The 16736-nt window shown below is 35.6% G+C and overlaps 1 protein-coding gene and 1 long non-coding RNA gene across 2 annotated transcripts; both read left to right on the top strand.

The window, feature by feature from the left end:
- Nucleotides 1-4898: 4898 nt before the first annotated feature.
- LOC127870960 (uncharacterized) lies at nt 4899-11953 on the top strand. Its single transcript, XR_008045019.1, has 2 exons — nt 4899-5535; nt 11491-11953. It is a non-coding gene; the product is annotated as an uncharacterized LOC127870960 (long non-coding RNA).
- Nucleotides 11954-13204: 1251 nt separating this feature from the next.
- LOC127872481 (mRNA decay activator protein ZFP36L3-like) lies at nt 13205-15870 on the top strand. The gene is made up of 2 exons (XM_052415814.1): nt 13205-13231; nt 14546-15870. The coding sequence occupies exons 1-2, from the start codon at nt 13205-13207 to the stop codon at nt 15833-15835; spliced, it is 1317 nt and encodes a 438-aa protein (XP_052271774.1). The 3' UTR covers nt 15836-15870.
- The last annotated feature ends 866 nt before the right edge of the window (nt 15871-16736 follow it).

Raw genomic sequence — 16736 nt, forward strand, 5'->3', positions numbered from 1 at the left:
CAACTAAGAACATAAGCGTTACTGAGATATCAACTAATTTGCTGTTATCATAGGAATGGTAAATGAACCAACAAAGATGTATTTAAAAACGAAATTCTCAAAATACACTTATAAACAGTAAACTTATAAAACCGTATGAGGTTGATATGATCATACAATACTAAACGGTAACATGTAAAATGTTGTTTGTCAGGGCTATATTTACCATCACTAAGGACTTAGAGTAAATGATTCTCACATACCAGTGATATGACTTAGGAATTGGATTTGTCAATGCCAAATGACTTCGGATTGCAACAACCAAAACATAGGAATCCTAATTCCTAAAATAAGTTCTGTAGCGAAAATTATTCAGCCATAAAAGTCAGACTGAATCAATTACAAGTTGAATGCATATATAAATATACAAAATATTCTGCATTTATCAGTAAATATACAACTATACTGACCTAAACACATTTGAAGTATTGACAGAGAAGAAATTTTTAGGGAAAAAAAGTCCGAAATTATTCAACAAATAACCAAAGTTCCTTCAGACATGAATTGCACGCCGGGTATGCGGATACTTTGATAACAAATGGCACTTCGATACCAGATAACAACAAAAGCCACGCGCGAGAGTTTAGTTCTTCAGCTTTTTTGCATTTATGTTCTGTTCATTTGGTTTTCAGACACGTAACATTGTTTGGTCGATTAATGGTATAGTACTTCGTATTGCGGAGCAAGACATTCGTGAAAAAAAAAACCAGTGGATTATAAAAAAAAGATAAAATTTCATCGATAATCATCATGAATTCGATGATCAGTACGTATTTCATCAAAATAAAAATACTTGGAAATGAATCAAGAACGTGCCAACTAATCGAATAAAAGATCAATATGTCGATTAATGTTACAACATGTTAAATTTTAGTAAACTAACGTATTTGAGGAAATTCAAATGTTTTCAGAGTCGGATGCCAAATTTTCATGGACACTTCTTTTACCGATCATCTGAAAAACAATGGCACTTCGATTCCAGATAACGCGACACTTTTAACCAGATATAACACACTCTATTTAGTGAATCAGAAATGCAGAATTCGCGGTTGAATACTGTTATAGTAAGCAGGCAATAAATAAAAATGTATGTACTGACGTAAATTAAAAACAAATTACCGAAACATGTTCATATCCCTTTGGAAAATGATAATAAAAGGGAAAGGGAAGTGTAAAGGGAAGTGCTTCCTATAAGTAGAGCTCAATATAAAGGGAGTTTTCCAATCTCTTTTCAATTTTGTGGTTACGTATTATTATCGTCTGCATGATGCGATTCTAATGAACACCAATGACAAAGGATTTTATTATGTCACGGAGTGTATATTGATAGGAGATGAATCGAGTATTTGACCCTTACTGTAGTAAATTCAATCTTATGCAAAAACTATTTATCCGATTTTATTGGTTTATACGTTATCTTGTTGCTTATTAATTCCTCTTTAAAAAAATATAACTTTTAGTATATTCCCGTTGTTATTAATGGATTTATAGCGAGTTAAACACAAGAAATACACATTTTATGTTTTACCACCGCGCGTTTTACCGTGTTGTGGCTATCGATCTTTTACAATTAGCGTACAGCGAAGCGCCGAGGTTATACATTTTGATGTACCCACTCACGTCTTTTGTTAAATTATAGTTTCATTTCTCGGCCGATTTTGACAAATTATATTTCATTAGAAAGCTTACGTTACGTAGTAAACACATATATAAATATATATTAAGTTTTTCTATAGCGGACCCTCTTGATATTTTTCGGCTTTGCATACTTCAAATATAATGGGTGTCATAAATGCATTTCAGGTAGAAGATAAAACTCCGGTTATCATTGTGCACAATTTGTTGAAAGTCTCTGTTCTCCGAAGTGCCCTATATCGGGAATCAAAGTATCAGCAACTTCATGAATACCACGTATTCAAACATGCTCTATCTTCGTTTATATTCCATTGAATACTATCAAAATTTCAGGATTTGAAGCACAGTGATTACTTTACATGCTAGAATATCAAACAATTTCTTGCAATATTTCTAAGAAGTTTTATTTTGTTGAAATGTTTACTATTCATCCAGTTCATGCTGTTTTCCGACCGAATTTTCTATTTTTTTGGGGAAAATCTACCATTCTTCCGTGGTTTTTTTCTTTGCAATAGTAAAGGATACACCATTTATAAACTCGACCATGCGCCTTGTCTAAAAAACTAATCTTTATGATATAACTTAAAAAAACTGATGAACTTACCTCTCGCGCGTTGCTTTTGTTGTTATCTGGTATCGAAGTGCCATCTGTTATCAAAGTATCCGCATACCCAGCGTGAATTGAGCAGTTATTAAAGGTATCAAAAGTGACGAAAAGTTAGCAACACTATACAGTGTCTTTAAGTCATATAATTATACATATGCGAAGTTCAATCACTTGAGCACGCATATAAACGATTAAATCATTGCAAAATGATAGTTGAGGCCAACAGTCGGACATAGACACAAAGTTTAAGAATTATATAAAACCATTTCAAATATACGTTTTAATTATTAATTTCAATCCATATGAATGTAATGTAATCTTACAACCGACTTTTTCCTAACAGTGAGTATAATGGGTGAGCAATTTGTACATCCCAAATAACAGTTGTTCACATTAATAAGAATAAACATTGTAATTTCTACCACACAGTAAAATCATAACAATTTTGATTTATCTCTTTTAATGAATTCATACCAAAATGTATTAATTATTAAACCACGATGTATTTCTTTTTAAACACTCACTCTGTTAATGCAATTGAAACCGCACTAATTTGAACGTAAGAGCTAAAACTTATGTAATAATGTTTATTCGCTCAAGAATAAACTGTCTTATTCAACGCAAACGCTATTATCCTAACGGATCGCCGAAACCCGAACCCCAATTATATAACCCATCCTACCGAGTCTACTCTAACACATAGACTCGTCCACTAAGTATAAAACCACTGCCCGTGCAAATTGTCGTTCTTTTACTAGCTCCGTGCATCACAGGGTAGGTCGCGCTATGGTTTACACGTTTACATTTTAAACCACGTGGTTTCATAAATTTGTCTTTAACTCTTTCTTTTCGAAGGAGAACTTATTTGATAATAGACAATTGTATCTGGTTAGGCGTATTTACGTAAAATAACATTCAGTATATATTTTGGCGAAGATATGAAATATTTTGCATTTTTAGAATTCGGTTACACCGACCACGTGATTTCATAAAATTTAAATGGATAACTTGTATAATTATGAGCAGTTGTATCACTTTAGTGATTAAGTGAAATGTATATGTATAACATAAAAATCATTATAAATTTTGGGAATGATATTGCATAAGTGTTTTTGTGTTGTTGTTGAATTTTTTTTTAGAATTAAGAAAGACCGACCACGTGATGGTATACTTCTCAAAATTGTGTTTTGTAAATTTTAATATTAAGTTATCGTTAATTATTAGACAAAGCTTTATTCTTAGATATTTTATGTTTGCATTAATTTGAAGTTATTGTCTAATCATTGTTCTCTATCCGATTGTATTAACACAACTATTTTTATTGTAAGCTCATCTATTTTTGAAAAAAAAATGAACTCTTGTCATCACCTTGGCGTCGGCGGCGGTGTCGGCGTCCGGTTAAGTTTTGCGTTTAGGAACACTTTTCTCATAAAGTATTAATGCTATTGCATTCAAACTTGGTACACTTACTTACTATCATGAGGGGAATGGGCAGGCAAAGTAAGATAATTCTGGCTTGCATTTTGACAGAATTATGTGCCCTTTTTATACTTAGAAAATTGAAAATTTTGGTTAAGTTTTGTGTTTAGGTCCACTTTATTCCTTAAGTATCAAAGCTATTGCTTTCATACTTGCAACACTTACTAACTATAATAAGGGGACTGTGCAGGCAAAGTTATGTAACTCTGACTGGCATTTTGACAGAATTATGTGCCCTTTTTATACTTAGAAAATTGAAAATTTTGTTAAGTTTTGTGTTTAGGTCCACTTTTTTCCTAAAGTTTCAAAGCCATGCTTTCATACTTGCAACACTTACTAACTATCGTAAGGGGACTGTGCATCAAAGCCATTGCTTTTATACTTGCAACACTTACTAACTATCGTAAGGGGACTGTGCAGGCAAAGTTATGTAACTCTGACTGGCATTTTGACAGAATAATGTGCCCTTTTTATACTTAGAAAGTTGAAAATTTGGTTAAGTTTTGTGTTTAGGTCCATTTTTTTCCTAAAGTATCAAAGCCATTGCTTTCATACTTGCAACACTTACTAACTATCGTAAGGGGACTGTGCAGGCAAAGTTATGTAACTCTGACTGGCATTTTGACGGAATTATGGGCCCTTAATACTTGAAAATTTTGTTAAGTTTTGTGTTTTGGTCCACTTTACCCCTAAAGTATCATAGATATTGCTTTCATACTTGGAACACTGGAAAACTATCATAAGGGGGCAGTAAAGGACAAGTTTCATAACTCTGGTTGTCATTTTTACCGAATTATGGCCCTTTTTTTGACTTAATTACTTTGAATATATGGTTACATTTTGTGTTTAGATTCACTTTACTTCTAAAGTATCAAGGCTATTGCTTTTAAACTTTAAATACTTTCATGCTATCATGAGGGTACTGTACCTGGCAAGTTGAATTTTACATTGATCCTTTAAATGACCTTGACTCTCAAGGTCAAATTATTAAATTTTGCTAAAATTGCCATAACTTCTTTATTAATGATTAGATTCGATTGATACTTTGACAAAACAACTCCTACCTGACATACCACAATTGACTCCGTCCAAACCATCCCCCACGCCCCCCCCCCCCTCCGAATCCCCCCCCCTTTAACATTGGCCATAACTTTTTCAATATTGAAGATAGCAACTTGATATTTGGCATGCATGTGTATCTCATGGAGCTGAACATTTTGAGTGGTGAAAGGTGAAGGTGAAGGTCATCCTTCAAGGTCAAATGTCAAATATATGGCGTCTGTCCGTCCGGAAACTTTAACATTGGCTTTAACTTTTTTAATATTAATGATATTAATGAAACATGATTCAGTTTTTTGAAAATAATGTATATTTTAGTGTTAAAATCGCTTTGTATTTTGATTGATTTTGTGGATGTTATGATACGTTAATGTACAAAATTGGTAGCAGTTTGAAGGAAAAATCCTTTAAAGCATATATGTATACATTTTCAATGTGGCACTCTTCCTTTAGTCAAATTTGAGTTCAATGCTAGGGGTCCCACATTTTTCAAAATGAAGCCTCTACATGAACCTTAAAAAGAAAAATACATGAGCGGTCTGCGCCCGCAAGGCGTTGCTCTTATTTTATATTGCCACCACGGGTCGAAAGATGTCTTTTGAAGGAAGCGTTGTCGTCTCAAGCCATGGGCACGGAGAATAGACTTGAAACCGAACCGGAGGTAACGGCGTCGGTTATATAAAACGAAACGTGGAATCGTCTGAGCGGATTTTAAGGTCGGTTAAACATGTTGTTTTATTTATCATTACAGTCGAGACAAACATTTCAAACGGAAAATTTGTTTCCTAGGTGTCTCTTTAACAAATATGCCTAGAAATAACGCAGCAAATAGTCTGCAATAGAGAAATTATTGGGTGCGCTTCCGGCGTCATTTAAGACATTGAACTTGCAGACGTTTGGTTTAACGTGTTAATGATTTATATGGCGATACAACGTACAACTTATGGAAGTAGAAACAATAATTTTATCTTTATTTTGTTTATGGGCAGTCAAGCTAAGAAATAACAAGAAATATATACACAAAGATCAACGGAATTTGACGTTGGTTTGTCTTGGTGAAAGATAATCATTTAAAACAAAGTTCGGATTACCATTTCTATATGCGCAATTTCTAACTGCATCACGAAGAATGAAAATTGTGTTATGCTAAAATCACAAATAGTAGGTCAATTTAATTACCTGTTTACAATCGAATCGGCTGACAAGGTCGCGTCATTCTCGTGCAAAGCGTGGGTTTTAATACTTGATTGCTGTATAAAAACTCCGAAGTGCAGAGAACGTTGAGATCTTTAGTTTAAAGCGGGTATATACGATTTTGTCAAATATTCATGAATTTATATAAAATGTGTAAAAACTTTATATATATATATTTAATATAAATTAAAATAAAAGTTGAGAAAAACATGTGTCGAAAAATGCGAAATAAGCCAGATATTAAATTCTGAAATTGAAAACGGCTGTACAGCCGAATTCGCCAGCATGTATACCATACATGTACGATGTGAATCTAAACTTAGTTTAACGGTTTATTTGAATTCCTGCAACGATATCTATTCATACGACACACGAACACTAACTCCGATCCTAAATACAAAGACGAATGCTTCGGTTATTGTAGGAAAATATGCACGTCACAATCGGCTCGGGGCGCTAATTTGTCTTTGCTGTATTTTATGAAATTCGGCTTTAATGTATAATTTTTCTTGCCTATATATGGTTATTGTATTAGTTTTATCAATATATTACAATTAAACACATATAAAAAATCGTATATACCCGCTTTAACGTGATATTATGGGCATTTATAAGTTGATATGTGTCTATCGCAACCGTTGTCTATGTTTGTGTTTTCACTTCATATACACTTATATTTCTTAATGCAGCATCAACATATCAAAACAATATCCCGGAAAGAGACAATAAATGCATTTGAACATCAACCTTACTTTCGGTTTGACAACTGGCGACAGCATTAATTCGATTTACTATGTGAATCTAAATTTGCTTTTAGTGCATATTCGTTCATACGACACAAAGACACTATTTTGTTTTACGGATCATTTCGGATTAGAGGACTCACCAGTCATGTAAAATATCGAATATAATATATATTTTTTTATAAACAACTGAAAGCAAGATGAGTTGCAGATAATTGGCCAGTAACCATATTTTAGCTAACTCTTTTGACCTGATAATTCTTTAAATCCCAATTCAACAGTGAAACATGCCCATAATATCTCTTTGAATATACAAAGGGCGCAGAGCACCATTCCGCAATAGTGTCAACACATTAATTCTGTAATAAATTAATTACGGACTAGCTGTAAGGGCGCATTAATCATATCAGCGTGCATAAGAAATGTTTGAGGCGTTCTTTCAAATCACGAATACGATTCCCGAATATATTATTTTATTAAATATCAGTCAATAAGATTTCCGAATATATTGCTTTTATAATCCGTCAATACGCTCATCCAACAGTAGGGCAACATAAAATAAACAACTTCCATTGCTGTACGCGAACATGCGTAGTGCGTACAATTCTGGAAGGTTTAAAACGTAGTCACCTCAGAACAAATTCTCAAGTGTCCCATATCTCAATCCGTTTAAATGCTGTTCGAAAGATATAAATGTATTTATTATCGGTAAGGTGATACATGTCCAATAGAGCGAAAATCAAGAATTCCACGTGCACCGATTTGTAGGGTAGACGTAATTCAAATCGTTTTTCTCTGTTTGTTTAAAGCTGTAATATTATGTTTTACGTGTTTCAGTATAATGAGAAATACTTGCGTACTAGTATGCATCAGTGCGTCAAAAACTGATCAATGTCGTTATGGTTTATTCGTTTGCATTCAGTTTGACCAAGTATGGGTGGAAATCTGACGCATGAAAGTTGTACATTCGTGAGAGGATATTATTATGCGCCAACAATCGGTGGATGCTAATTTTTGTTCTCGCTACGTACTCAATCGACAAAACTATTAGATAGTGTGACGTTAATAAAATAAACACGAACGGAACATTACGTATTTTCTTCAGTATGGTTCCATGGGTGTATTTATATATATCTTTAAAAAAAGGTTTATGTCTAGCCTTATTAATGCATGTCGGCATTACACTTGGAGTCTGATTTATTTAAGTTAATATACTCAAAACGATTCGTAAACGAAATTGCTTATTATACCTTGGTAAAACGCAATTTCCCGGGTCCCTGTTGCAACGAGGACTAAATCAACAAACAACAAATATAATCGCAGCCTTTATTCAAAACTCCAAGCAATCAATTGTATCTGCATACAATATTAATTGATGTGCGTTGGTGCGTATCTTGCAGCACTTGTAATATAATTGTTGCCGTATGGGCGTTTAGGGTTCTTTCTTCGAACATCACGTTTGGGTTTCTAAATATATTATATTTATGATTTAATATCATAAACATACAGGTTGACAGCATGAATGATATGCAAAGAATCACATTCTTATAATAAGTATACATTTCAATTATATATAAAATGATGTGTTCCGACAGTAAGATACCAACTGAATTAATACACAAATACAACTATTAAAACAAAATAGTTACAATAATACAACCGACCGACATGAATATAAAAGATGTATAAAATGCATATTTACCTAAATATATTATATTTATGATTTAATATCATAAACATACAGGTTGACAGCATGAATGATATGCAAAGAATGACATTCGATATAGTCATTCATGCACACGGATGTGGTTGAGTGAATAAACTCATGCTTGACAAGCCAATTAACGTATTAAAATGTTAGTAAAAACAGTTCACCTTTCTACCCAGTCTCTACATACTGAAAACTAATCAACTACTACAAAAGAACGCTACTAATTCTGTTTACAGTTAAAATCTACTCTGTCCAACCATTGAACAATCAGAGCAATGTTTCCTTTAAAAAATAATTTACTTCAATATCATTCAGAATAAATATATTTATGAACTAAATATATTTACAACAATGAAATACGTCTACAACATAATCCATGTTACAAAATTAATAATAATAATACATACATATAATAATTATAATAATAACAAAATATAAGACATTAATAACATAATAATGTATATATACAATAAATTGCGATAATACAAATTCATATACATTCGTTTGGGGTGCCTTAAATGTACGTCTTCGTGAATTTTTGAACTTGCCTAAATGACAACCGATGGGCTTATGTTTAAAAGAGACGCACACAAATTTGATTCTAAGTAAATAATAGAACGGGGCTTAGTCCTGTGAGATCAAACAATCTGGTTATATTGGAATAGGTTCGGTATATGTTTGGTGGTGGTACGCTAAAAGCGCCTCTGTATTTTCAAAATTATTGTGATTAAACGATTGCCAATAGGCTTATGAAGATCAACGTTGGCTATAAATAAACACATATCAGGTTGTTGGTAAATAAGCAGTTCCAGTGCCTCTACTAAAACCGGGACTTAATACCAAAAGAAAAACAAGGTGGTTTATATATACAATTGTATATGGTTGGTTGGTGGTGCACTAAAATGTGCTTATGTATTTTCAAAATTATGGTGTTGAAACGATCGCCCAAATTGGCTTATGGTGAAAAGCTCGGTGATCACTTTTGGCTATAAGTTAATATTAAATAAATATCAAGTTCTTGGTAGATAACGCCGTTCCCGTGTCTCTACCGGAACCGGGACTTAATCCCGGAAGAACATTGTGGTGTTTGTATATAATGGTACATGGTTGGTTGATGGTGCACAAAATGTGCTTATTCATTTTTAGCTCATCTATTTTTTGAAAAAAAATTATGAGCTATTGTCATCACCTTGGCGTCGGCAAAAATGGTTGGTGAATGAAGCGATAAATGGGCTTCTATATTTCCGAAATTACGGAGAATACATGATTGCCAATTGGCTTATGGTAAAATGCCCGTTGATCATCTTTGTCTGTAAATGAATAAATATCCGGTTCTTGGTAGATACGCAGTTCCAGTTTTCAAGTTGTGGTAAAACGATTGCCATTTGGCTTATGGTGAAAAGCCTGGTGATGAATTTAATGTATTCAACAAATCAATAGATTATTCGTGGATCTCTACTGAACTGGGACTTGCTCCCGGAAGAATAAAGGTCGTTATTTAATGCTTTATAGTTGGCTAGCAGTGCCGTATTGTTTACATATACTTGTTTATCAAATATTAAATAAAAGTTGTGTATAGTAAACAAGTGGTCTACATTGGAAAGCCCGACTTAAAATGTTTGTTTTTATCGATTCGTGTACAAGTTACTTGAAAAAAACACGTACATACAACCGTAACATATATATGACTAACTGTTCTGTTATATTTCATAACTTAAGTTCGCCGTGGTATGTACTTGTAACATTTAAAAACTGTATTACGTGTCATTTTGTTGTAAGGTTTGAAACTCAACGGCCGAGTTCCTGGTGGTCTGAACCTGTATATTAATCGGGAATTTAAATTTCACGTAAGGAACGTATGAATAATCGGATAACCGATGATATGAGATGCCTATCATAGGGCAGTAGACGTGGCAGACGGTTCTGATCTAGGCTTGCAATATTTAGGGATCAACATCACGTGGGGTTTTAAAAGACGGAATTCGCCTGGAACACATAGAATAATCCTATAATTCGCAATTGCCCTTTAATCAACATATCAACATGCTGTACTTTTGACCACCACCTGTGGTGCTAACGACCACCACTTATGGTGGTAACGAAATCGAACCCCGATCAATGTTACACATTTCCCATGATTATCGATACATAGTGGGCTACCTAAAATAGCTATTATCTGACGCGATCCAAGTTTACTCCTTAATCTTTCCGCGCATAAACTGGCGCTATGCTGATAGTAAACATAAATAAATAAATAAGAAAACAAATATAGATTCCTGAATAGCGTTACTATTCCTAGATGCGGGAGGTTGCTTTATTAAAAACCCTAAATTGTTGAATCGCTTGTCTTTTTCAAATCCGATGACACGCACAAGTTCTAGTTAGGATCGTTATGTTGAACACTGTCCGAAGCAATCTAGCCTTTTATGTGAGCAAGGTTTCGTTTTTCCAAACCCGATTTTAATTCATCGTTATTGCTTGTCAAGGCTGGCGTGTGTTCGTGGCCGCTGTGTGGTGGAAGGCCCACTCCCTGCGGCCGTGGTCTTTTAAGGCATAGTTTCAAGAACACACTTCCCGCTTGTCACGGGGGATAGACATTATGTACTTAAATTTCCCGCCGTTCTCGGGGGAACCTGTATAATATAATTGATCCCAGCCTTGAAATTATTATGCCAAACCTTTGAGGTAATACATTTTGTAGTTAAACTGTTTGGCGTTTGTCGTCGAATAATAATGTTTATTCGCTCAAGAATAAACTGTCTTATTCAACGCAAACGCTATTTTCCTAAGGAATCGCCGAAACCCAAACCCCAATCTTATAACCCATCCTACCAAGTCTACTCTAACACTTAGACTCGTCCACTAAGTATAAAACCACTGCCCGTGCAAATTGTCGTTCTTTTACTAGCTCCGTGCATCACAGGGTAGGTCGCGCTATGGTTTACAAGTTTACATTTACCACCCACCCTCCCACTTAATTTTTATTGTAACACGATGCTTGCCAGATTGTTGTTATATTCCAGTGTTGTCGAGAATTACGAGCTCCATTAGAAACCGACATCGTCATGGCTGGGACTTAACAGCGTACGGCACACCGTCAGTCTGTCCAATGGTCTACTTAGTTCGGCTCCCGACGACAGTTTCCTGCGTAATTGACTGTACCAGTGTTAAGAGAATTTGCTAGACTTTGATCAGTAAACTTTTGTTAATATTGGTTGTTTTCGGGTACAATTTTCCAGAGTTATTTTACATTCAGTGAAGTTTTATCTCTGGTTTTAACTCTGGCCTTGAAAACACCATTTTAGGATAACGAATAGAAGTGATGTAAAGGCATAGTTTCCACGAACACACTTCCCGCTTGTCACGGGGGATAGACATTATGTACTTAAATTTCCTGCCGTTCTCGAGGGAACCTGTATAATACAATGAATCCCAGCCTTGACATTATTATGCCAAACCTTTAAGGTAATAAATTTCGTAGTTGAACTGTTTGGCGTTTTTCGTTGAATAATATATTATATTATTCTAATGTTTGGTTTATATATCACAATCATCGATATATTCATACTATCCTTACTATATACTATATATTAAAGTTTCTTAAAAGATGTTAAGGTATACTTGTCCACTCTGATGCGTTCTTGTATTTGAACGCTGCTTGGTTATGTACATTTCATGATATTGTGTGCCATGTCATATACATTGTAATAACGTATATTTTTGGTGTTAGAACGTTATTAAGCATTTTAATGAATGCTCTTGCTAGATTTTACCGTTTTCTATATTATCATGTAGTTGATGACCTGCGATTTCGACCTCGTGTTGCTGTTAGGCGCTAAGACAATACATACGATGTCTTAATAATTTTAGAACCAAAAATCAATGTAATGCCCGGATTGGGAGCATCAACACAAAACGTGCTTTTTTTGTAACAATGAGGTGACACTGCTTCAAAGTAATATATCGTCTTGAAAATGTTTATTAAACAGATTTCTTTTTAAAAGTGATGATTGTTTTCATTTAAATAATTTTGAGTTTAAAGGGCCGACTGATGAAGTCTTACAAATATAAACAATGTATCGATCGGCTATATTTTTGTATTTTTGTATCAATGAAGTTGCACTTGTTCAAGGGTAGTTTCCCTTAATATTCGTAAATATACTGATAGACACTTATTCTACTCAATTAAAAAACTGCGGAATTCCAGTTCAAGCAGAAAGACTTTAGGCATTTAATGAATACAAGGCCGTGTATTTTTCGCACGTAAATCGGTATTGCAACAGCACAAAATCAAACACACATAAGATGACTAAAACATATAACTGCCATAAAAGGTAAATTCTTATTAAGTCAGATTATCGACACCACTGGCTCAGTCGGTCGGTCAAAGTTCAAAACCAACAACAAGTCATTTTCATTTCATTTTCTTTTTAAAATCTATTGTTCAATTAATCTTCCAGTAAAATGCTCAAATAATTGTTTAGTTATAAATCTACTGTAATTTCACAACCTTTCTATGACTGCAATTAATTGAAATAAAATCGTAGTAAAGAAAAAACAAACAAAAAACATAATAATGTTTCAAACGCTTTATTTTTAGTGTACACATCATGCAAATTAGAGGTTAAATTGCACACATTTATCAATGACTGGATGACACAAAATTGCATATCTCATAATAACAGCAAGTCAATACAAGTGAACATGTTTACATGAGTAAAGCATAAAAACGCACAAATGGGTCGCAGTCAATCATTAAAGCGGGTATATACGATTTTTTATATGTGTTTAATTGTAATATATTGATAAAATATGTTACAATAACACAAAATAGGCAAGAAAAATTATACATTAAAGCCGAATTTCATAAAATGCAGCATAGACAAATTAGCGCCCCGAGCCGATAGTGACGTACATATTTTCCTACAATAACCGAAGCATTTGTCTTTGTATTATAAACCGTTGAACTACAAGGGGTGTTCCAGAATTTCGTGAATTTTCGCTATAACTTATTAGTTTGCTGGTAAAAGTCAATGAAATTTACATATTATACAAACCAATTATCACGGACTTTATATATAAGCTAAAAATGCATGAATTCCATAAAGCGCGTTTGAAACGCGTTGCCATAGAGACCTCAGTAACGACATGCGGCGCACGCGTGTATTTTATTATAAGTATGAGCGTTACGCGAATTTAAATTTGGTTTAAATGTCGTTGATAAACAGAATTTACGCCAAATTTCACGTTACAGCGCCTAAGTCCTCCTTACAGCCCGGATTTGGCCCCTATGGACTTCCGCGTCTTCCCGGAAGTTAAATCACAGTTGCGCGGTATTCGCTTTGCAAGTAAACAGGAACTTACAGTTGCGGCAAAGCGAATCGTGTCGTCTTTTGACGCTGACTGGTATAGAGACACTTTTGACAAGTGGATTTCCCGACGCATAAAGTGCATTCGCGTTGGAGGTGATTATGTGGAAAAGATTTGACAGTTGTTAACTTCATAACGTCATTGACGTTGAACAGAAACGTTACACGTGCGTCGGTGTGCGCATTGTGCACATGTTTAAATCTCTGATATATATATATTGTTTTATGTATTTCCATGATATTTGGAGAGCAGATTTTGAAAGGACGAAATATTCTTAACATGCTATTTGTTTGTCCATTTATGTTACCAAATGAAAGTTATAGCGAAAATCCACGAATTTCTGGAACACCCTTCGAAAGTTTAGATGCACATCGTACATGTATGGTATACATGCTGGCGAATTCGGCTGTACAGACGTTTTCAATTTCAGAATTAAATATCTGGCTTATTTCGCATTTTTCGACACATCTTCTTAACTTTTATTTTAATTTATATTGAAACTTTCAATTTTTTAATATATATATAATAAGTTTATTACACAGTTTATATAAATTCATAAATATTTGACAAAATCGTATATACCCGCTTTAAGACAGACTTACTTACTAGTCACATTTACTAGTATAATGTGTTCAATAACGCCCTCTATGAATTGCTGCTGTTATTAATTTCAGCCAAGGCATATCTACTCTGTCCAGTTTCAATTAGGCGATAGGTGCTGCAGTACGTGCGGTGGTAGTTGACACTGATGGTACTACAGCGGGTGCTATTGCAGGTAGTACTGCAGGGCCTACAACAGGTACTGGGGCTTCTGCTACAGGTTTTGCTGGTGCTGCTGTAGCTGCTGGTGTTGATGTAGCTGCTGGTGCTGCTGTAGCTGCTGGTGCTGCTGGTGCTGATGTAGCTGCTGGTGCTGCTGTACCGTCTGGTGCTGCTGTAGCGTCTGGTGCTGATGTAGCTGCTGGTGCTGCTGTACCGTCTGGTGCTGCTGTAGCTGCTGGTGCTGCTGTAGCTGCTGGTGTTGCTGGTGCTTCTGTAGCTGCTGGTGCTGCTGTAGCTGCTGGTGCTGATGTAGCTGATGTAGCTGCTGGTTCTGCTGTAGCTGCTGGTGCTGCTGGTGCTGATAAAGCTGCTGGTGCTGCTGTAGCGTCTGGTGCTACTGTAGCTGCTGGGGCTGCTGTAGCGTCTGGTGGTGCTGTAGCTGCTGGTGCTGATGTAGCTGCTGGGGTTGCTGTAGCTGCTGGTGCTGCTGTAGCTGCTGGTGCTGATGTAGCTGCTGGGGCTGATGTAGCTGCTGGTGCTGCTGTAGCGTATGGTGCTACTGTAGCTGCTGGGGTTGCTGTAGCTGCTGGTGCTGATGTAGCTGCTGGTGCTGATGTAGCTGCTGGGGCTGATGTAGCTGCTGGGGTTGCTGTAGCTGCTGGTGCTGATGTAGCTGCTGGTGCTGATGTAGCTGCTGGTGCTGATGTAGCTGCTGGTGCTGATGTAGCTGCTGGTGCTGATGTAGCTGCTGGGGTTGCTGTAGCTGCTGGTGCTGATGTAGCTGCTGGTGCTGATGTAGCTGCTGGGGTTGCTGTAGCTGCTGGGGCTGCTGTAGCGTCTGGTGCTGATGTAGCTGCTGGTGCTTCTGTAGCTGCTGGTGCTGCTGTTGCTGCTGGGGCTGCTGTAGCGTCTGGTGCTGATGTAGCTGCTGGTGCTGATGTAGCTGCTGGTGCTGCTGTAACTGCTGGGGCTGCTGTAGCTGCTGGGGCTGCTGTAGCGTCTGGTGCTGATGTAGCTGCTGGTGCTTCTGTAGCTGCTGGTGCTGCTGTAGCTGCTGGGGCTGCTGTAGCATCTGGTGCTGCTGTAGCTGCTGGGGCTTCTGTAGCTGCTGGTGCTGCTGTAGCTGCTGGTGCTGCTGTAGCTGCTGGTACAATGGCAGGTGGTATTGCAGGTACTGTTGGTGGTACTGTTGGTGCTGCTGTACTTGATGCTGCTTGCGTTGCAACTGAAATATAAAGACAGCAGAATCCCTTGAGGCATGTATGAGTTTTTTGACAAGGTCTGCCACCAGGCAAGCATCTTCCACTAGGATTGAGACATCTTGCTCTGGTTATTCAGGAAGAGACGTATGATAACGGAGAAACATATCTTCAAAAATGGTATTCGATAATTCTTTTATAAACATACTTAATATTTCCTGATCTTACCAACATTACTCAACTCGCAACGAAAACCTGTTCCGTATTGAGAAAATTATACATAGGATTTTGTTCATAATTATAAAAGAAATTGAGTATATAAAAAATGTGAACTCTTTTCTTTCTGCCTCCTTCGTATTATTGAAGTTAAATTTGGCGATTCACTACACAATTGCGACTTAACAATTTCTTTAGCAATTGAGTATAAAGTATATGACATACTCGCAACGCATTTTATAATTCATGTTACCCTATTAATAGAAAGTTTAAATTCGTTCATTATAATTACGAAATATATATAAATAATATAAACAATATATAGTACTTACCGGATGAAACCTAACACTGACAAAATAAATCCTGTGAAAACAAAATTCTTCATTTTCAAAATGGTTCTATCAAGTACAATGTCGCTTTAAACAGCGGCGTTTTTATATGTACCAGCAGACTTTGATTGATCATACACGTCAGTGTTTTTGACATGCTGAAATTTATTTTTAATAATTGTTGTTGCTTAATTAAATCCTTGATTCACATTAATCATCTGAAGCTGACATTTTTTCTCTAGATGTATCAGTCTTATTTATGACAAAACAGAGTTGTTTCGATAATACTTGCTTAAGAAAAACAAGTACTTTTATCTGACGATAAATCTTACCCCGACCACAATGTTTTTGAACATTTTATCAGCAACTTTATGAAAACAACTCACACAAAAA

Source organism: Dreissena polymorpha, chromosome 3, assembly GCF_020536995.1.
Source record: "Dreissena polymorpha isolate Duluth1 chromosome 3, UMN_Dpol_1.0, whole genome shotgun sequence".
NCBI lineage: Eukaryota > Metazoa > Mollusca > Bivalvia > Myida > Dreissenidae > Dreissena > Dreissena polymorpha.